This window comes from Theobroma cacao, chromosome 9 (assembly GCF_053813885.1).
Source record: "Theobroma cacao isolate CCN51 chromosome 9, ASM5381388v1, whole genome shotgun sequence".
NCBI lineage: Eukaryota > Viridiplantae > Streptophyta > Magnoliopsida > Malvales > Malvaceae > Theobroma > Theobroma cacao.
Genome location: NC_142647.1, coordinates 5,210,171 through 5,232,569, shown reverse-complemented (window position 1 = coordinate 5,232,569; position 22,399 = coordinate 5,210,171). Strand labels below are relative to the sequence as shown.

The 22,399-nt window shown below is 37.4% G+C and overlaps 2 protein-coding genes and 1 long non-coding RNA gene across 5 annotated transcripts in view; 1 reads left to right on the top strand and 2 right to left on the bottom strand.

The window, feature by feature from the left end:
- Positions 1 to 603: 603 nt before the first annotated feature.
- Positions 604 to 5,908, bottom strand: LOC18588505 (hexokinase-1-like). Of its 2 annotated transcripts, XM_007012959.3 has the most exons (9): positions 5,295 to 5,906; positions 3,601 to 3,751; positions 3,330 to 3,512; positions 2,896 to 2,970; positions 2,607 to 2,762; positions 2,331 to 2,429; positions 2,115 to 2,245; positions 1,590 to 1,671; positions 604 to 1,280 (listed from the first exon to the last, which is right to left on the bottom strand). In XM_007012959.3, the coding sequence occupies exons 1-9, from the start codon at positions 5,564 to 5,566 to the stop codon at positions 933 to 935; spliced, it is 1,497 nt and encodes a 498-aa protein (XP_007013021.1). In that variant the 5' UTR covers positions 5,567 to 5,906; the 3' UTR covers positions 604 to 932. The 2 variants fall into 2 exon arrangements, with proteins under 2 accessions (XP_007013021.1, XP_088666051.1); XM_088809925.1 differs by lacking the exon at positions 3,330 to 3,512 and having other exon boundaries at positions 5,295 to 5,908.
- A 3,792-nt stretch (positions 5,909 to 9,700) lies between these two features.
- Positions 9,701 to 10,842, bottom strand: LOC148760645 (uncharacterized). Its single transcript, XR_016028455.1, has 2 exons — positions 10,763 to 10,842; positions 9,701 to 9,934 (listed from the first exon to the last, which is right to left on the bottom strand). It is a non-coding gene; the product is annotated as an uncharacterized LOC148760645 (long non-coding RNA).
- A 9,074-nt stretch (positions 10,843 to 19,916) lies between these two features.
- Positions 19,917 to 22,399, top strand: part of ADS1 (MATE efflux family protein) — a 66,786-nt gene continuing 64,303 nt past the window's right edge. Inside the window, exon 1 of one of the 2 annotated variants that reach the window (XR_016028401.1) lies at positions 19,917 to 21,893. Coding sequence is in view for 1 of the 2 variants with exons in the window: in XM_018126626.2 (XP_017982115.2) it covers positions 20,145 to 21,743 (1,599 nt within the window). In the remaining variant the exon portion in view is untranslated. Of the gene's footprint in view, positions 21,933 to 22,399 lie in introns of those variants that run through there. The other variant, XM_018126626.2, reaches the window with a different exon arrangement.

Sequence of the window (22,399 nt, the reverse complement as noted above, 5' to 3'; positions counted from 1 at the left end):
TGTAAAGATCACACAAGGATTCAAATCGAAGACTGAAAGAAGTAATCAAGTCTATTACTTTTAAGAGGAAAATCGCCTCAATCGCAGGCAAGAGTTACCGGATTCGATTGATACTTTCATTTTCTAGGAGAAAATATGCTACCTTGTACAATTAGAGAAGCCAAGACTTTGTTAACTCAAGGGGAAGGAAGAATGGTCGACTTGAATGCAGCAAGACTCTTATCTCAAGGACCATATAACCTTGAGCACTGCTGGAAACAATGCACTATAATTTATCTGGTATTCTTAGATAGTTGTGGGTATTCCTTAACAATGGTGCATTTGCTACCAACCTTCAGCTCCATTATGAGGAGACGCCACTAATTTTGTAACTCTATTAATATAAGGAAGCTGGGAGTCTGGGATCTGGTCTAATCAGTTTGTGAGTTTCTTAAATTGATTGTTTGGGGACAGGGAAGGAGAGAAACGGCCAATTCTAACTCCCTGGTTAACCATCTCATCACTCACAAACTAAATGTCAGCTAGAACGCAAACAATTCAAACAAAACAATGGGCATATGTTTACCTGCAAGTTTACTTCTTATTCTCAATGAGCAAAGATCAAAAACTCAAAAGAGGAGTTTACTTACCCCTATCTTATTATCTTCTGATTCAGGAGATTAAAACTTATATATGGGTGTACTAGTATAAACCTCCAACACCAGGAACGGAGCAGAGTGAAAAGTTGCAGAAATGAAGCTTACCTTCAGGCACTTGTACATTTGATCCATTACTCAATTATAAACTCCAGATGACCATTAACTTAAGGATTTGGTGGCACAAACTCTTGGATCAGGAGATGCAAAGAGCTCTAAGTTCTGGATGAGTTGCAAGAAGAACGCAAAAGCTGAAAATATACAAAAATCCCCATACTTGTGATTCTTCAATCATCTTCAGGATTCCTCAACCTCAATGTATTGGGAGTGACAGGCTGCCAGGAGGGTTGCCCCAATGCCAGAGCCATCATTGGAGTGCTCAATGACAATATTGTCAGAGACTTCATCTCCTAGCAACTCCGTGAGGGTGTTCTCCATGCAGGTCCTAAATTTAGTGTAGTGCTCATATAATCCACCATCTAGAGCTACCACTGACTTCAGCTTTTCACCATCTTTCACTATGTCTCTTCCCAGTTTCTTGAGGATGCCAACGATTCCGGCAGCAGATAGACGGGCACCACGAGTAGCAACAATGTCGCACAGCTCAACAATAACTTTTCTCATTTTCAGGGAGGTATTAGATATCTGAAATAATACAAAGAAAAGACAGCATAAACATAAGAAAGCCTATTAAAGCAGTAAATTCACATGAAAAAATCTCATTTAATCTCATGTAAAACTTCTTTCCTTCAAGATGAGAATGTTTCCAAACTTAGTAAACATCTGTTATAAGGGAGTTTGCGGTTGAGGTTAAATTCCTTCTGCTCTTAGTTTCTTCTTTTCTTAATTAATTTAAAGATTCCTAACAAAAGCATTCAGAAGAGAAAAGGGAAAGCAACAGAAAAGATTTCAGAAAATTATGCACTCATACAGGAAATTACAATCATATTCTACCTCTAATATATCCTTTAGTTTGGTTGCAACCACTTTCAGATCAGGAGACGTGTCATGATGCATTGCAGACATGTGAGGAGTTCTGCATATTTAACAGATAAATGTTAACAGCATTGAAACTCTTATGAAGCCCCAAATCAAAGCCTGCTATATTTAATATGTTGCAGAAACAATTATCTTACAGATGAAGAATTCAACAAAATTCAACAAGTACCATGCTATAATAACTATAAACTGCCTAATTCTGTAACTAAACAAATCATTAGATCAGGTTATGATTGGGTTGGTTAAGGCTTCACGTGTTGTTATACATTTAATGTGGGCCTTGTGTGGGGTTACTATCAAGTGCTAGGACCTAGGAGCCATGTCATTCTAAAACAGCTACATGATCAAAGTTCCATTGTAAAATATGAAACGTGGAAAAATTAGCTGTACCCTTCATGATGAATGAGTTAACAAGAAAGTAAAACGAAGCCAATGCTTAAAGAAACTAGTTTTAACAGGGGAACAAATATTATGGCTTACCTTAATATGAAAGGAATTTTCAACTTTGGTGGAACAGTATCACCAAAAAATTCAGCTTCTTCAGCCATCTTGTACAAAACTCTGCGTACAATCTCTCCCAAATACATACCAGAAATCATTTTTTCAAAAATCTGGAAAAAGTAGTTAATAAAGTTAATTCTAGCTTATGTGAAAATTAATAAGCTGGAACTAGTAACTTGAACTGAAGAAAGTGACCTGTTCTCCAGGGTTTAGACTGTCAGCATCAAGTTCTTGGTCATATTCTGTTAGTGGAAGGTGTGAAGACCGAAAGTTACCCCACTCCATGTTGATAACCTGCAGAACAGGGGAAAGGTTTAGAACTCTTGAGGGAAATAGTACAATAGCTAATTGAGGGTTGCCTATTAAGAATCCCTGTCACAAAAACAGGGAATAAGTTTAGCGTAACAAGGTCGATGTCTATTTGATCAGACATTAACAAAAGCAGAGAAAATATGTTTCAAAACTGCTTACCATGTCTCCTGATTTAGGTAGAAGACCATGCCATTTGGGAATTGCGTGGGCACGCTCTACATAAGCTGCATTTGTGCCTGTACCCAATATCACAGCAGCAACAACATCTGGGTTGTTGTATCTACCACCAGCCAATGTCCCAATTGTATCATTAACCTGCATGTTCCATAAGACATTTGGGAATACCAACTCAAACATGTATCCAAGTAAAAGCACCAGATCACATCCATCTAAGAGAAATGAGAAAAGTAATCCACCACGCCCAACAGCAGAAACAAATTAGACTCACCAAAGCTGCCACACGCATGTCAAGGCCAACCCTTTCCATGGCTTTGGTCAACTCACCCACAACATCTTGTCCAACCTACAGGGTACCAGCCAAGAAACACATTAAGGATCATACAATAGACAACTCTGGGAGTTACAATATAGCATAAAGTCATTGCAATCTAAAATTTTGAATGTCAAATCCAAACATTTCACTTCACCAACATCTTGGTCTAAAAGTAGCCCATAAGCACCAAGTATTAAGATTCCCGAAGGTGGGGAGACCAAAGGTCAGCATGCCTTAGACTATGGAACGCAAAATTAGAGTAAAAATCACAGGGATAGAGTCCTAATTCCAAAAATGTGGACAACGGAACAGAAACAGAATGGTAATGACCACATAAAGAAATTACTACAAAAGGCAGCACAATAAGAGCCAAGGTTATTAGAATTAACTGTATCATCTATCGAGAAGCCCTTTGTCCATTTTATAAGAGTCCCTGATGATATTGATGTTTGCCTAACAGGAAACGAGAAAGTGAATCCCAGCTCCCTTTGTCTACCAGGTGAAACATGTAAACCTTCACTTTCTGTAGCAACAAATTTTGCAAGAGCTGAAGCAATATAATCAAATAATGCCTGGAATCATATCAAATAGAGAATTTCAGAAAATGAACCATTATAGGCTGGATTAAATTTTGCTAGGTAGGATGGAGAAGGATCTCACATCAGAAGATCCGGTCATCAAATGCGGAGGAATTGAAACTTCCTCAAATTCCTGCTTAACAACACGGCTTTCTTTACCACCCAACTGTACACGTAGGACACGAAAATTTGTGCCACCAAGGTCAAGGGCATAAAACAACCCTTTCTCGTCACTGCAAATTTTAACGATGAAAATATGACACATGCTTAGCTGAAATTTCAACCAATTTAAAAATCAAGAAAACTAGAATATTTCACACAATACAAAAATTATGACAGTTCACCAATTTCTTTTCTCTTGTTAGGAAAAAAATTGTCGCGTCTATGTTTTACGAATCCATTGATAAAGAGTTGCCACTTCTTTTCTCTTGATTATGATAAAATAGTTTATGATGCAATCCCATAGATAACAAAAGTTCATTTGTATAGTCAAAATTTACAATCATCCCATCAAAGCAAATTCTTTCACAATAAAAGGCTACCTCCCATTATGTAGCCTAAGGCCCAAAGGGTCTCGACGTCGACCCAAAAAAAAAAAAAAAAACTTTCCCAATTACAACCCACTAGCTATTCAGTAGCAAATAAGGGAAACATTTTCCGCTGGCATAAGGTCCCACATCATAATAATAAAAGATTTAAACAAAATGGAAAACCCTTATTAAAGAAACAGGTATGAGTATGACTTATAAGAAATTAAGTTTATACCAAAACTTACTTAAAGCAGTACTGAACCAAATATTCCAAAAAGTAAAAGTAAACTGGAAAATCATGACCTTGTCTACAGCAAATAAAATTACTGCTTAATACCTAAAACAAACAGCTCACTGATCAGAATATGGCAATGTTCCACGACAGAAACATCCCACCTGGATGGTAGAAATGTTATAAATTTTAGTCAATCAATACACAAGAGAAATTTGGGTTTCTTATCTGTCAAAATATGAAGTGATGTTCCACTTCAATATTCTCTCAGGAAACCACCAAGCTTTAAAAACAGCAAAAAAACATAGAACAAAACATTGGCAAGAGAATTTTCAGTATAAAAGATTTAACGTAAACAGCAAAGGAAGTACCTATAATCAACCAGCAAAACACTTAAAAAGCAAAAGGTGGGATACTTTTAGACAGTAAGCTATTTATCAAAAGATAAATCATTTATCTCACAATAAGAAATGAAAGCAAAAGGCAGATATTGATGGTGAAAAAGAAAGGTAAACAAGAAACAAATAATCTCTCGACAAACCTAACCGAGAAATCAAATTTTATGAAAGACCAAAACAAGCATAAAGTTCACAAGAATGAAGAGTAGATAGGAGATAAAGTTAAGCTAGCAAAGTTAGACTTCCCCCATGGAACTTGAAAGGCATCATAAGTGAAATCCAACACATCAATCACACCAAGTAAAATTCGAAACTATTTATCTTTTAGGTATAAAAAGTTTGATTCGAGCCATCTAATCAAACTCGTTAACAGCACATTCAAATGGACCACAGTGCAAGTAAAATCAAAACCACGAAAACCACCACGCTCTAAAGCTTCTTCATCACACAATTTAGTTAAATTTCAATAAAGAATTAAACTTTCTATAACCAACAAAAAGCTAAGCATGGAGAGCTTAAAATTGGGGTTAATTAATCAAGAGGTCATCTTTACCCAATCAATCATTCTCTAATTGAATCATTAAATTTATAAGGAAAAGCAGATTAGTTAATTTACCCAGTGGGGAGATTATCTACGTAGCTGATGATCATCTTGAGCTTGCTGCCACCCTCTGATGCGAGCCCCGCGTGCATCTCAACGGTCATAGCATCCGCCACCTGCTTCAGCTTCGAAATTGGGGTCCCACATTTTTCCTCGAACTCTTTCAGGATAGCCAGCGTACGGGCCCACTTCCCCGAACTCTTGATCCTGTGACGCACCACCAGCGCCGCCGCAGCACACACCGCCGCAGCGCAAACCACCGCCGCTCCCACCGCCACCTTCCCCATCACCAATCACAACTACAATCCCCGATACTAACCAAACAAAAACAAAAGCAAAATCCTTTTTTTGTTTATATATAGCTTTGTTCCCAAATAAATAGAGTTTTAAGAATTGAAAAAAAAAACAAAAGAAGAAACCGGTTCCAAGTGTCACTGTTTTCAAAAAGAAATAAGAGGGAGGGAAGCCCTAGATCGCTGAATTTATGAGAAAGTTTCCCAGAGAACAATAAGTAATTGTTTTTTTGTCGAATAATTCGATACTTTTGGTTTCTATTTCTCGGGCTTTGCCTCACCAATGAAGCAGCTCTGTTCTGTTTCAAAAGCAAAGAGAAAGATATTTATAGTTATTATTTTTTTATTGTTATTTGCTAAAAATACTTTTGTCTGAAGCTGATATTTAAGTGAGGTTGGGAATTTATACGGGAGGGAGGAGATAACGTTGGGAAAGTGGACATGAGAGTGGATTAGAATTACGACAATGACCTGTCAGATTTGAGCTCTACTTTTTAAGGCATGGGAGAGGTACAGTGGTTCATTTTGGAGGTCTTGTACTTCTTGGGAGTTCAAGGAAGGACAGGTGCCTGGCTTTGGCCGATTTGCACGTGCCGACTTTTGCGTCCCGGAATCTTTCCTATTTCCTTTCCAGGACTAGGCTGCCCTTTGATTTTAGACTCCGGGGTTTCCCCATTTTTCTGTGTCCTTGCTCAAATTGCGACCCAACTTGCCAAATTCTATTTTGGTCCTTCCGACATGGTCCAAATTCCTTTTTATTTTGATTTGGAGTTTTTTCACTTGCCAAATTAATAGCGATGGAGTGACAATGAAAATTAATTTTGGTACATATATGTATTCATTTTGATTTTGATATGATCTTCAACTTGATCTTCATATCGTTAATGAAGTTGACTTTGTTTTTGGGTCCTGATTATTTATTCAATTTTTGTTTTTGGCAAATGGAAAGGTCAAGGCAAAGACTTTTAGATCCCAAAAAACTGTATAAAAGGAACAGCATTTTCAGAGACATGCTTGCATTGAAGAATAAGTAAACCAATTGGGAGGCAAGTCATGTGAGAGTGCAAAAACGCAATTCCAATTTTCATATAATAAGAAACGACCAGACGTTTTGGTAAAAACCAATTGGTGCCTCAGTTTTTAAGCCATCAATATTTGACCAAAGTTTCACACCTAAAAGCAAAGGAAAAGAAAATTTGAATGAATGTTTATGGGGTAAATGTGTTGAACATATTATTTATCCAGAGTTTACAAGTTATCCATTCCTTTTGAAACCAGGCTTTGACCAAGGCTTGATTTGAATGTCCTGACGCAAATCTGACTCAGCATCTCATCTGCACTGATTTTTTATTGGCCAGTTGGGTGGGTTTAGCCATCAAATTTGACAGCACCGAAATGTTTTGGATGATGACATGTAATTAATTCTTGCTTGCTTTTACATAAACGATGGATCATTGAGCCACAATATTGCTATAAAAGAAAGTATTGTAACAATGTAAGGATCGAAGACATATAGGCATGTTGCGAAGTCAATTACTCAAAATGAATGTAAAGAACATTTTTATATCGATTGATATTTAAGCTTTTCATTTTTCAAGTATTTGGAATGGGCAGGGACACAAAGCATTAGTTTGAACAGCCTCCAAATGGCATTAGACCCATTATTCTGAATGATCTACTTGGAATTAAGAGGTTTTATGTCTCCAAAACCAATTGAAACTATAAATATTTAACAAGTTTCCTCATGGAATTTGTCTTTAAAGCCTGATATATAAATAGATAAGAAACAGCATCATAGAGATTCCAAAATCTTGAAAAGATAAATAATTCAAGGCACTAAGGATGCAATGATCTAAGACAAAAAATACTCATGATTATTAGAAGAGAAAATACGGAAACATGAAGATAATGTATCATGGTCCATATCAATTTTTATAAAGTATTATCTATTTTGACTCGTTAGTTTCATAGTTTTGCCTCACAAAAAACATTTAAAAGTTGAAGGTGATATGAACCATTAAATATTCAGTATCACTTTAGTACACAGTCGATGTGAAATTCATAACTATCTTTTGCGACTATGTAAGATTCACATGGCTTTCTTTGATGTGAGATTGCATACAATGTGAGATTCACATGGTTTTTCATTAGAACCGTAATATCCTCTCCGCTTCAAGGGTCCACTGAGTGTTGTGACATTTTCTCCACTTCAAGGGTCCACTGTTTTCAGTGGCACATCACTAGTACTTAAGAATCCATTCTAATACCAACTATCACAGTCCATATAAATCATTGTGAGGTATTGTCTGTTTTAGCTCATCAATCTCTTGATTTTATCCTACAAAAAACGTTTGATAAGTTGAAGACGGTATAAATCATTAAATGTCTAACATCACTATAATACACAGCCGATATAAGATTCATGACACTCCTATAGGACCATGAGAATCTTCCTTTGCTCCTCTTTGAGAGCTTTTCTTCTATATAAAATTTATAACTTTACTCATTAAGAACATACGAGGTGAGATTTAGATAATTCTCTGCAGAAACCATAATATAGTGCCAAACAGTCAAAGGTGGAGCGGTGGAACATGTACATATGCTTAATGCTTACAAACAAAATCCACCTCAAACCATGCGGCGCCAGAATATTTGATATCAAACCTAAGATTCATATTTCCTCCCACCTCTTTTGGCTTGGAAAAAGAAACGGTTCCATTCCAAAAAGTGTCAGCCATACCAGTTCAATTGGGACACTGCATGCAACGAAAATGATCCTGTTCAACCTTGTGGAAACTTCTTTCAATAAAAGCAAGGGTTTTCTTTACCAAAAATAGAGGAAATTAAACAAAAAAAAAAAAAACTTGAGAAAAGAAAAGTCATGTGCATGGATCAATGTCAAGTTGATTTGTTGTACTCGCCTATTATTATAATTAAGGTCGATTCTTTGTAGAAGAGAATGATAATATTTGTGTCGCATAGGTACAGCATTTATCCCCGAAAAATCTATCTTTTATTCGTCGTCTTAAAAATTGACATGTTATTTATTCGTTTATTTATTATAGAATTTTTAATTTATTTTATCCTACCTTTTTATCCCCTCATGATGCTAACACTTTCATCCAAGAAAAGAATGTGGTGTTTTAGGAATTCGACCGTAGGTTATAAAGGCATCCAATATATTATATTTTATAATAAAAAAAGGTTGGCGTACAAATTAGGTTTATTCTAGATTTACAGGTGGGTTAAAGGTTTTCAATTAAGTAATATAGCCAAAGAACAGAGAAGGGCAGAATAAGGGATTAGCGAGTTTCAGTTGAAGATCGGGTCCACGTGTATGGGATACTTGTCCTTCCTTGAACGGTGGGATTTCAGTTCCTTCCTTGTTTTGTTTACTTGTTGGTGCTCAGATCAGATGTGTTGATAAGCGTTACGTCCTGTCGCTGTTGGCCCCTTAATCCATATTTCAAAAACGATGGTGACTGCCGTATGGTGAATGCCGAATTTGTCAAACTCCAATTTTGTTTGGAAGGTGTTCCTCATCTGTTCCGATGGGAATTATGGGATTGAAGTTTGGAGGCAAAACCTCTGCCCTTTATCTTGAATTTTGATCAAACATATAAGATCACAAGTTTGTTATTGATTGACGCTTGAGGATCACATTTATTCTTGCCAATTATGTAAACGAAGAATGTTGAAAATAATTGGTCAAAATATTCCTTAAAAATCCATTTCAGTTGAAAGACCAATCACCTTTTTTCTTTATTACTTGGATAGGGAAATGGAATCGAAATTGAGCTTGAAAGAGACCATGGGCATTTCAAGCCATCCAGCTTAATACAATTGGAAGACTCTTGAAGCCCAGCTAAAACCGTAAGCCCTTTAGTTCCATCTTATTTGTTTCGGCTTAGTCCTAGACAAGTGAACCAAAGATAAAATTTTGGGCCGAGGTTGGTTTTATAACGAAAGGAGGTGTGATATGAAGAAGGTAAAATTTTTACACAGAAATGCCATTATCATTAGTTATTATTACAGCTCTTATTGTCAAAGAAAAGAGAATAACGGCATCCAAGAGATGACTCTTATCCATATAGCAAAGGCAAAAGAACTTAATAAGAATAAAATCTGTTTGTGTATAGAACTACTGTGGTCACGATTTCTGCAGATAAAAAACCAATGAGGTACAAAAACTTATCCGGTCAGTTCTGCCCTTGATGGAACAACTGGAATCAGAAAATTCCCATACTGCGAATCAAAATTCTTATAATTTCCGGTGCAGCCATCTTGCTGTGCTTGAGCTACTGCAAAGTTCTTGGCCTGTTGGATTCTGAAATTGATGCCACTTGTTTGTGCCCATGGAACCTGCACATCCAGTCACGTTATAACTTACCAAGGTTTAAAATGTAGAAAAATGAAACTCCATGAAAATACAAGGGAAAAAGGCTTTACTGTCAAACTACTTGGCGATGTTGCATCTTTTGCTTTGCTCGAAGCAGGTGAAGAGACAGTGCTGTAATATTTTTAGTTTGGTCTCTCTGAATTATAGTAACTTACAAACATAGAAAAAGAAGAATAAAACAACATAATGCAAACAAACTTGCAAGGATTTCAGTTTTCTTTTCCTTCTTACAGGAGCTCCGGCGCATCGGAGGAGAGGTTTGAAATTGAAGAGGCAAGGGGTTTAGAGCCAAATCTTTTCACTATTTGGTAAGAAATTCCAACAATGTTATCTCCCTACCATTGATCCCAAGTGTAATTAAACTTTCAAGTGCTCATTAATCTCTGGGTCTATCCTACCCATGTCATAAAAATCGGGGGCAGAAGAAGTGTTTCAAGGATTTCAGAACAATCAAAGAAAATGTATTATAAATCCAACATCATAAATTAATTTCCATCACTAAGACATAACTTAGCATTCCCTAATCCAAACACTAAGTTTACCATAAACTGCCAAATGAATGCCTCACTCTACCTATTCATGGCCAAACCCTAGTCTGCCACTCCACACCTTTGAGTTTTACATTCTGATCTTTCCTTATGCATGCTTAAGCTTCAATCCTTCCCGAACAAAACAATATCGAAAACTTAATTATAACTCCCACCCTTAATTAAAACCAGATGACCATATACTGTAACAAAAAAGAAAAGTAAAGCAAAACGAAAAACCAGATTGCTGTATAAAAACATTACCGGCGAGGCGGTGGCTTATGGACTTTCCTCCTCTTGGGTTCAGGTCCGTCAGGTTCCATTCTCGCTTTCGGCTTCAAAAATCTCCAATTTTATATAGAGAGTTGGTAAATGGACCACGGGCCGCCCCATAATAAGAAAGTTGGAGCTTCCATTCCAGGTAAACTTGTGGGTTTGAGACCCAAAGCTACTAAGCTTGTTGGCTATGGTTAGGTCCAGTTGGTGTTCAACAACAAGGCCCATATCCGTTATTTTCATTACCTGTCAACAACTTGAGGATTCTCAATGTTTTACTCCAAAATATTAGTTCGCCTAATTTGAGAAAAAAAGATTGAAAAAAGGGAGTGATAAAATCATTTTTCTCGTTTGTTGGAGAGGGAACAGGCAAGGGAAAGCAATAGAGAGTGACATCATATCTTTTTTTTCACACCTGTAAAATCATATTAGTAATTATTATTTTATAAGGACGTGTTATACGCAAGGTAAACAATAGGTTTAGAAGCAGTTAACACATGTGAAAAACATTAACGCATTTCGTTTTCATACCAATGTCACATGCCTAGCTATGTCTTTTAAATTGCCACATTGGGACCATCTTAATTAATAATTGGAGTTCATATAGAAAGGAGATTGCCATGCAGCAGGGGAATTTAATACTAGTACAAAAATTTTGGATGAAAATGCCTCTCATACTAAACACATAGTAACACCCTAATTGACATAGACACTTAAAATTCAACTTATGAAACAAACATGTCAACATTTGATACTAGTGTATTGATTGTCTATATTCAATTTAGTCAATTTGATTCTCATAGGCTATCACGTGCCTATATGGAAGAGGTTTTTCTTTTGTTATATTTTCCCATCTAAGCTACGAAATGCCCACTAAAGGGTTTAAAATTTTAATTGGGGCTAGGTAAAAATTCATTTCTTAATTTCCTCATGTTGTACGGTTGGAATTATGCTCTTTCCTTTCCCTATCATGTTTTTTTTCGTTAATAATGTTACTATGTAAAGAAATGGAGATGCGAGGAGTACTTAGTTATGTGGCCATTAATTAGTTGTAAATGCCTAGCCGGTGGTAGCTAGTTGTAAGTGCCTATCTATCATATTTTCTACACTTTTAAACTGGACCCTTGTGGAGCTAAACCTAAACAGTTCCTGCTTCCTTTGTCCATATCTTTACTTTAGGGGATTGGCCGCGGGCGCCCCAGGGCTGGTTTCCTGAAAGCATGTCCATGACTGCTAGAGGAGGAATAATTGTGTTTCTCAATACTAAACATAGATTTACCATCATGAGATTCCTCATTTATTAACCTTTAAATCTGTCATTCCCAGCCCCACCTTGGATTTTGTTACTTTTTAAATTAAAATTTAAACAGTCTTAAACCTCAAGGTAAGATATTGTAAACTTTTTTTTTCTTTTTTTGAGGATATTGTAAACTAATACTATCGTATGGATAAAAATCTTTGCTATTATGATTCCCCTCATGCCCACCCCACCATCTACTTGTATATTTCATTTTCATTTTGCTTTCGGTTTTTCATTGATAATTAAAATTAAATCTATTCCACTCGGATGCATGCATGCTTCGTTTGAACTAAGATTTACATGCATGGATACATTTATATTTCATCAACTTTTTCGATTGGTGTGTGTACAACTTATTTCCTCAAGTAAAAATTGATTAAAGCATAAATTTTTAGATATGCATGCATGACAAAACGGATAGTTTGAGATGATTACTTTCAAATGCATATATGTAAAGATTGATGTTGTTTCTCTGAATTGTCAGAATCTCCCAAATTGTCAAAAAGAACTTTGACGAGAATAAAGGAATTAAATCACAAAGTGAGGCAGGATGACTTTGGCTTGACATATAGATATATTTTTTATTGTCCTTGTTTCGGTGGGGGGGTAGTGACCTAATAATGGTGGGATCGATAGATTTAACGAAAAAATGATGGTTGTAAGGGACTCTTTTAGATTCCTGTAAATCCAAAAAAACACCTATGATCTTCTCTTTTCATTCTCCAAGCAATCATACCTTTCCAACGTCGTTGGTGAAGTCAGTCGACCCCCCAAATCCTATCATATCTAATTCTCATCATTCCATGTGTTTTTGTAGATTAAAGACAAACCGGTTTTCCCTGATGCAATTCTCTCATCTTTGTCAATGGAGATAATCTCTTTTGTTTCATCCAAATGGTGGTAATTAATTGATGTTGTTGACTTGCACATTTTTTATGTTTGACAGGAACATGAAGAATGTACGACAAAGACTAGTTTATAGCATAAGTATTGATTTTTGTGGAGATTGCAAGCTGCTTTAAAAATGAAAAGATGTTATATTCTCCTTAATGGAAGGTTTGAGCTAGGGCCACCAGTGACTGATGAGTGGGACTTGCAATATTCTCTAGAATCAAAAACTGGAGGAAAATCTTTGCTCATCACTCTCCGATCACTTCTGCATCAATTAAGGAATCCAAAACATAAAAAAATGCGTTCACTTTGTGGAACACATCCACATTCTGACTAGAATTCCTTGATCTCCAAGGGTCTAAATCTAATCAAAGCAACCTCATTTGCCATTAATTGGCCTTTTGTTTTCTTCCGATTGAATCTTGAAGAAACAATAAGTGGGTCAAACATTGTGGCTGAAGTGAAGGTCGTCGTCCAAGGTGTGATCTACTAGTAATTAAAATAACTTATTAAAGATCAAATCAATCAAAGCTGTATTTTCATTTTATCTTTATTTTTTCTCTCCACAATTACATGGGAAACGGAAAATGGATTTTGGAGCCTTGTTGTTGGAAAAGGCTGAATGAAGCTAAACATGAATATGGAGTGGCTCGTGGGGGAATAATACATATTTGAATAAGTAAAGAAAGGTCATCTATGCTGTGGACTTAGACAAGTATGTCTCACAAACCATGTGCAGAAATGCGCCCCACGTGGGATATGGCATGCGTGTGGGTCTCTTACAAGTTGGTCCTGTTTTTGTTCTTTTTAATGACCCGTTTTTAGAAGGTACCAGCGCAATCAACAATACCCACGCAAAAGCTTGCAAGCAAGAGAGAAAATAGGCCTTATAATGGAAGGATAGGATTTCAAGTCCCATACACAAAGGACATTCAAATAATAGGGAATTAAGATATGCCTTATAAAGCAAAGCAACCATACCTTCCTACTCCTAGGGGACTTACTTTCTTTTCCATGTTGCGTTTGAGATGTCTGCATGCAAATGATGATAAATACAGGTTCTTTGCATTGGAACCTTTGATTGGAATTTGGAGGTGGAGATGAGCTGTGCGTGTGAGGCAAGGAGCTGGCCTTTGTAAAAGATCCCTTGATCAGCCCGTTGTCTGCTTTCATGCATCACGTGTCTATATTTCTTTACTGTTTCTTTCCCTGCTGTCCCTTTGACAGTTATACGGGTCACTGCTAATTTTCCATTTTGATAATCTGAATCTGGAATCCCCCCAAAGGCTGATAAAGCTGTTCTAAAAGTTTGGCTTTTGAGTACGATTCAGTCTGCATATATATAGTATACCCTTTTTTCTTAAGCATCCGTTGAATCCAGCTTCTTGAGTCTTGACAAGTTTTGCCTAAGCCTGGAAACAATTTTTTTTGGTGGCGTCAACATCCAATACTAATTGCACTTATAATGCAAAATGCGCTGTTAAAGCATTCGTCTTTTCCCTTTCGAGTGTTTTGCTTAAATTCCTTCAAGCATTCCATCTGCAGCCGCAACTGCATATATGGGACCCACCCACTACCCCCCTGCAAATTTAACTTCGTTAAATTATGATACTAATATCTGAATCAGATACTTATAAGCTTAAATTTTAGCTGATCATTACTCGCACATAATGAACCTAGCTAAAATTAGATGCAACTAAACCATTCCTGAAAATACCAAGGTAATACTAACAACTGATTGACAAGTAACCCTAAACTATAAATCTAATTATTAATAATAATAATAAAGAGCAGGGTGATGCCACTCCTCCATGTTATTACCTGCCATTGCCATGTATATATATATTGGGGTAGGGTTGCCTTGCTAGTGCAGAAGATTTAAAAAAAAAGGCTCTGTGCTGATCGATCATGTTGTGAGGTGTGGCCATTAATAAGAAAAGAAAAAGAAACAAAACAAGGTCAGGCTCGGGTCTCTGTACGTGAATCGTGATGTGCTGCAGTCGGCTTTATGCTCATGCCTTTTTAGCTTGTGCTTGAGCAAAGCTTTTTGCCTAAAGGGAATTAGAAGGCTAAAAGCAAACCCGATATGTAAAGGGGAAGGGAAGAGACGTTGTAAAAAAGCGTCTGGCTCTTACACATCTGGGGTGCTGCCACGCGTCAAATTCTCGCAATTTTAAGTGTCTCTTTCCATTGTAAATTCTTTTTTTTTTTAAATTACTCCTCCAATTTTATTTTGTTATATTACAAATTTACTTTTCATAATTTTTTTAATTAGAAAGTATTGAATATTTATATTATAAACAACTTTTAATTTTAATATAAAATATAAAAATTATAATTTTAACCTTAATTTTGGTAAAAACTCAAAAAAATAAAAGTTAAAGACGAAGAAAGTATTAAAATTTTATTCCATTTATTGAGAGGGTTGTTGGGCGATATTTGACATTCCAAAGTTAAGTTTACTACGGCCAACATGTCAAGTGCTTATTGGCATCTCATAGTCATCCTCAAAGAAAGTCAGTTTAAAATATTTCAAAGATATTTTTTTTATGTTATCTGCTAAATTATGTTGCAAATAATGCATAATGGACCCCATGCACGCGACAGATGGGGGAGAAGGAAAGAATTTAGTGGAGTTCAATTTTTTATTATTCTTCTTTGATTTGATTATTTCTTCAATTTTATCCTTAAAGGGGTATACATAGAAGAGCATTATACATGCTTTCAATATTAATTACTTGGAATAAGTTTCTCATCAGGGTAGTGTACCTATTTCCAACAGTTAGAAGAAGTTCCTCCCTGGAACCAATAACCATGCTAATTCAAACATCCTGAGTTGAATTGGTAGAGTTTTCTTCTTTCTTTTTTTTTTTTTTCGTTTTTAATTAATTTAGATGGTTAATCAGTAGTAGTTAGGCCTTTTTATCATCTTCCCTCTGGGCTTCTCTGCTCGTTTTTGGGCAGACAGACCAAGCTACAATGGAACATTAGGGATAACGTGTTTCAACCAAAAGGTTTGGAAAATGTTGCATTTGTGGTAACTTGGATATGCCATTGTTGATAGGATGAGTTAGAGAACCATTATTATCGATGGGCAGCCCCACTTTTCACTGTTCAAGGAATAAATAATTGACTCGTAACGATATGCATTAAATTGAGAAGCAATTCAGTACAGTGTTTTACACTATGAAAACAGCAAAACAAGTCACGACTTTTTCTAGTTTGGCAATGGGAAGAAACTTTCGTAACCATCCTCGAGACCCCAGGTTTTGGACCAAACACAACCATTCGTAGTGGGACATACCATTACAAGAAGAATTCATAGTTGATAGGGATTACAACCTGTTTTTCAATTCTTTCCCTTCTTTTTCTTTCAGTTCTTTTACTTTGGATGTATCATTAGAAACCCAAAAGAATTAAGAGGCCTGAATCTTAAACGTGTAGTATTTAACTTCTTAGGGATACATATTTAACCATTTGACCAAATGTATATATCCATCAATTTTCTTATGTGAAACGAGATGTTCAAATTTGAATACTTGAAAAACATTAATATGCTAAAGATTAAGTTTACTGTTATTAGACAACTTGGAATAGTAACTACAGCATAGAAAATTGCCGGGAAACCATGCAGCAGCCTTATTTTTGTGACTCATCAAATCACCTTGTGCATCCATGATCCATCAAATGACAATCTGCTAACAAGATATTAGCCCTAAACCCCATCACCCCAAGAAGATACCCCTGCTATGTTCAATGCGGGACCCGCCATTTTAGCAACCAAAAACTAGGATGGAATATACTCTCTCAATCTCAATCTCTGAAGCTGTTCAACACCACGGCAGCCTTCAATGCCCGTCCCTCTCAACCCCTTTTATGCCACACCTTCAAAGTATATCATTTGCCAGCTGCTCTTTGACCGCCAATGATTTATGGGAGACAATTCCTATAGGTGTAAATCTCCAACTCTAGTATATATTTCAAAATTTATGTTGACGATTTAACAAAACTTTATGGATTGCTTCATTAATTCTGAATTGTGAGACTAGAAAATAATTAATGACAAGTTGCTTGAATCTTTGATATTTATGGAGGCATTGAAGAAGAGTCCTCGCCACTATTTGTTGGTGGTATGTTAGAATAATTATAATTGGCAGAGGGGTATAGGTCATACGTATACGTTAGGGAAGATACACATGAAGGAAGGGATGAGAAGGGATCGCTGGGGTTTGGTGCATATATACCTTACCCAAGTTGGGGAATGAAATAGTCCAAAATCAAGCTATCAGGATTGAAAGAAAGGCCAAAAATCTTTTCAGGGGAAAGGGAGCCCACAAAAACGGCACAGCACGCACAGAGAACACACAAAAGACGCCCCCGTTATAGAAACACAAGAAGTGGTGCACGGAGCTAGGAACAGCCAGTGTCGGATAGAGGGGGCGGGGAGGTGGGGCAGCCAAATATGTGGGTCATGTTCACTACAAGGTTGGCTATACCTCTCTTCTGTTTTTCTAGAACAAAACGACAACTACAGTCAATTGTACCCAACTCAACATAGACAGGGAAAGAAAGAGAGTGAAACAAGATTAAGGGAGAGATCCGCAGATTATGGGGGAGGGAAGGCAAAACTTGTAAAAAAAAAAATAAAGGGATGTATGTCTCCTTTCTTCCATCTGTTTGGGAAAATCCCGGCTATCTTGACTACTGCCTGCCTCTTAGTCCTCCGTTGATCACGTACTTATCCAGCTGTTTTTTTGACCCCCACTCCCCTTTTTCCCTTGCATGTGAAAATCTTGTTACTTGTTATCACCATCATTATTCCAAATCCCATGCATTAATTAAAAACGTGACCGAGAAGAAAAAAGAGAGGTTCCCCTCCTGACTCAATCCCCAACATGATCATTACCTTGATACTACTCCTACTTCTACCAGAAAGACAATTCCTAGCTAGGTATATTTTTTTAAGTTTAAACTAGCTAAGAGGGGGAAGGGTGACGAGAAATGACGTGGTGGGGAAAAGGCCAGCAACAGCATTTTGTGCAGTAAAATCCCTGTTTAGTTTAGGGATGTTTTAGCTGACGCAAAAGCGGTCCTTGACCGGCTTTGATGCGGGGTCCAAAATTTTGGCAGAGAGATTTCAGTCGTCCAATCAGACAAATGAAACTGCCAACTATAACAATTTACCAGCGGCCCCTACCACCGCCCCCCGTCCCCCCCCCCCCCCCCCCCCCCCGGTTTCAGTTCTTGGTCTTCTTCGTCTTCGTCTTCGTCCTCTCTCATAGCCTAGCCTGCCCATTCTGGCCTCTGCTCCACGGCCCTCTAAAAAAGAGGATCCTAAAAGGCAAAACAAAAGCAAGTTTTTAACTGCACGTGTGACCTGTGACGTGTCATTACCATCTCTGAAGCTTTTTTGTACTTGTTTTTTTTTTCCATCAGTAATCAGTTCTTTCCATTTTACTCACCTTTTATTTCTTTCAATTTCATGTTCCTTGTTGAAACGGAATTGCCTATAAACAACAACGACCATTTCTTTTAAGCAAAAATAAGTGGTTAGTAGAATCATCTTGCAATGCCTTCTATCTTTCTAAGTGAAGTACTCATGCTTTTCTTTTAAAACGGTTTTCTACAAAAATTTAAATGCTGAGCCCAGTTTAAGAGTCAAAGTCCCATAAATGGATTTAATTAATTCAATTTAAAAAGCTATCAAATTCAATTCAAGATGTGAAGCAATTAACCAAACACCCACTATATACACTGAAAAAGAGTGCATGCATTTAAATTTATTTAATGTTTCAAACGAAAAAAAAAAACAAAAGAAACTCGTGGATTCAAGAATGATCATTAACCGAAATAATTAATACTCTAATTAACTTTGTTTTGGTCATCATCTTCATAACTTATAATAATAATAATAAATGCTACATAGGAAATACAAATATTAAAATTAATTTTAATAAATGCATTGTATAGAATAAACATGTTTCAAGGAAAAATTTTGTTTTAATCAAGGTTATCATAACACAGTGATAAACGCAATAAATAAAAAAAATTATTTATTTATAAATTTTATAAAAAGTTAATTTGAGTACTAGATAAATTAAAGATGACTTACTAAAAGACGTGTATCCCAGTGCAACAATCAAAATTTAATTAGGCACTAATACAAGGCAACGCTAAATAGGCCCTAAAAAGATGTCACTAACTATGGCAACCCACTTGCAGTCCACTTGCTTTACAAGAAAAATAATCCAAAGGAGCACTTGCATTTGTTTTTCAGATTCAAATGCTTCAATGAAAGCTAATGATTTTTCAAAATATCTGGGGAAAAGGGCAGATAAAGTGAAAATGAATAAATAAATACCAGTCAATAGAAGTAGTAGAGATTAGAACCTCCCTGGTATTTAGCAGTGGGGACGTTCCCAATCCCTTTCCAGGAGATGCCAAAAACATTCATAGGATAGGAGCCCAACACAGTATTTTCACTGCAAGGAGGGTCCAGTTACTGGATCAGAAATACCACGTAAGGTAATAAGAGGAGTAAAAAGCTGTAGTAATAATTTACGTATCTTACTATGTAGCAGACGCAGAGCGCAGCAGAGAGAAGGGAAGGGAAGAGAAGAGAAGAGAGCAGAAAAACAGAGCAGAGGTGAGCTGCCGGAGGAGGAGGACACGAAATCAAAAATCACCAAGAACAATCTCTCGTAAAAACACCATTTCACTTATCGGAAATTGAACCAATCTGACAACCCCTGACGTCTCTTTCTTTAAACCACATAAAGTAACAAAATTATCACTTAGGCCCTTTGAAAAAAAATAAATCACAGTACATAGGTATAATATCACCCCCATTCAATTACAAATATACTGCTTACTGCATACATAACATATTGTAAAGGAGGGGAGAAAAAAAAAGAAATAAAAAAATGAATTCAAAAAAGACAACCCCACCTCAACTCCTCTATTAATATTCCCATCTCAGCTGAAAATCAGACCATTCTATCTGTCCTCGAAGGGAAACCTTAGCATCCATACAAAGTTAGGGAGAGCACAAAGAAAAAAAGGAGTGCTCTTTATGAGAGTATCTCAAGAGAGCTGAAACAAAAAACAACAAACAGGGTTTGCTTGTTCATTGTTTCTTCTTCTGTCTTCCTTCTTACCATCGTCGTCATCGCCATCGTCATGTGCAACCAAAGCACCAGTGCTACCCTCCCCACCATATCTACTTCAACTGAGAAATCATCCCAAACCCACCTCTATTTCGATCTTCTACCACTCCCCAACTCCCTGAAAGACCCTGAAATGCATCAGAAAGCAGAAGAACCGGAATACTTACACCCTTCAATCTCAGAGATCATAACAGAAACTAAATCACTCTTCAATCTAGCCTTTCCCATAGCCCTAACCGGTCTCATTCTCTATTCTCGTTCCATCATTTCCATGCTCTTCCTTGGCCATCTTGGCGATATCCAACTGGCCGCTGGCTCATTAGCTATAGCCTTTGCTAACATCACGGGCTACTCAGTTCTCTCTGGCCTTGCTTTAGGTATGGAACCTCTCTGTTCCCAGGCCTTTGGTGCTCAAAGACCTAAACTTTTATCTTTAACCCTCCACCGCTACGTTATTTTCCTCTTATTCACTTCCATATTAATTTCTTTTCTTTGGATAAACATGTTCAACATTTTAGTTTATCTTTATCAAGATCCTAACATCACCCGCATCGGCCAAACGTACTTACTCTTTTCCCTCCCTGACCTCTTCACCAACTCTTTCATTCACCCAATCCGCATTTACCTTCGCGCTCAAGGCATCACCCACCCGCTCACTTTAGCAACTCTCATCGCCACCATTCTCCATTTACCCATCAACCTCTTACTCGTCTCCCATTTCAACTTCGGCGTCGCCGGCGTCGCCGCTTCCGCTTCCATCTCCAACTTCTTCGTCCTCATCTCCTTAGTTGCTGGCATTTGGGCCTCAGGCCTACATGAGCCCACGTGGGAAAAGCCCAGTTTGGAGTGTTTAACTGGCTGGAAGCCGCTGCTCAAGCTAGCCGGGCCGAGTTGCGTTTCGGTTTGTCTGGAGTGGTGGTGGTATGAGATCATGATCGTTTTGTGTGGGCTTTTGGTGAACCCCAAGTGGTCGGTTGCTTCGATGGGGATTTTAATCCAAACGACGTCGTTGATATACGTTTTCCCTTCTTCTCTCGGTTTCGCTGTTTCGACTCGCGTAGGTAACGAACTAGGGGCAAACCGTCCTTATAAAGCGAGATTATCCGCTGTGGTAGCGGTGTTCGTATCAGCCATGATGGGCCTATCAGCTTCAATGTTCGCGTCAGGGATGAGGGATAAATGGGCCCGGATGTTCACATCTGACTCAGAGATCCTACGGCTGACATCCATTGCCCTTCCCATCCTAGGGCTATGCGAGCTTGGGAACTGTCCGCAAACGGTGGGATGTGGGGTCCTCAGAGGGAGTGCACGTCCTTCCACCGCAGCTAATGTGAACCTTGGTGCATTCTACTTGGTGGGCATGCCCGTGGCAATTGGGCTCGGGTTCTATCTCGGAGTCGGGTTTGCAGGCCTTTGGTTGGGCCTACTTTCGGCCCAGGTGTGCTGTGCTGGGCTTATGTTGTATGTGGTGGGGTCCACTGACTGGGAACTACAAGCTAAGAGGGCCCAGATGCTGACGTATGTAGATACAAGGCAACCAGAGGATTGTAATAATAAAAAGGGTGAGGAAGAACAGCCGTTGATATGTATTATGGTGACGCCGGCCGCTTAATTAACCCTAGTTAATTAGTAGTAAAATTAGGGGCTGATATGTAACGCCCTTTTTCCTTGGTTTTTATTTTATTTTTTTCACTTTCTCAGGAGTTTGAGGTTGTGAATTATTTATTTATTTTTAGTGAGGAGAGATGGGGTTGTTAGTTGCGTAAAAAGATAAAAGAAAAGTTTTGTTTGTTCTGCTCTATTTTTTCTTTTCTTTTTTTGTGTGGCTTACATTTCTTGACAATTTTCTCTTGCAATTTAGTTTCCCTAGCTAGTTCAAATATCGGATGTTGTAGTGTAACTCTAGTCTAACAAAGGGTGCAGTGTTTGTTTTGAGTTTTGTTGGTAGGTTTTGAGGGGGGGAAAAAATAAAAAGACAAAATCACAGGTACTCTTCCAATTATATACGAAAGTGACAAATAGTAAAAAGAGCTCGTGAATTAATAGAGGTAAATAAATGTCTCAAAGATTCAGACAAGATGATTTTTTGCCCTTTCTGAGTTTTGTTGAGCGGACGACAGACAATGCACTTTAGAATCACCCAACAGGAGACACATGGTGGGTTTTAGCCAAGTGCCCTTTTTTTTTACCAGCAAGATGAGCAGAATGCGCCGATTTGCCCGAAAAGCACACAAAAGGGAAACGTTTCGGTTTTGAATTCTGATCAGA

Coding starts and splice junctions, on each gene's coding strand:
- LOC18588505 (XM_007012959.3), bottom strand. CDS start 5,566: ATGGGGAAGGTGGCGGTGGGAGCGGCGGTGGTTTGCGCTGCGGCGGTG. Junction 2,246..2,330: donor GTCTAAACCCTGGAGAACAG/GTCACTTTCTTC, acceptor TACTTTTTCCAG/ATTTTTGAAAAAATGATTTC. Junction 1,281..1,589: donor AACTAAAGGATATATTAGAG/GTAGAATATGAT, acceptor GTATTATTTCAG/ATATCTAATACCTCCCTGAA.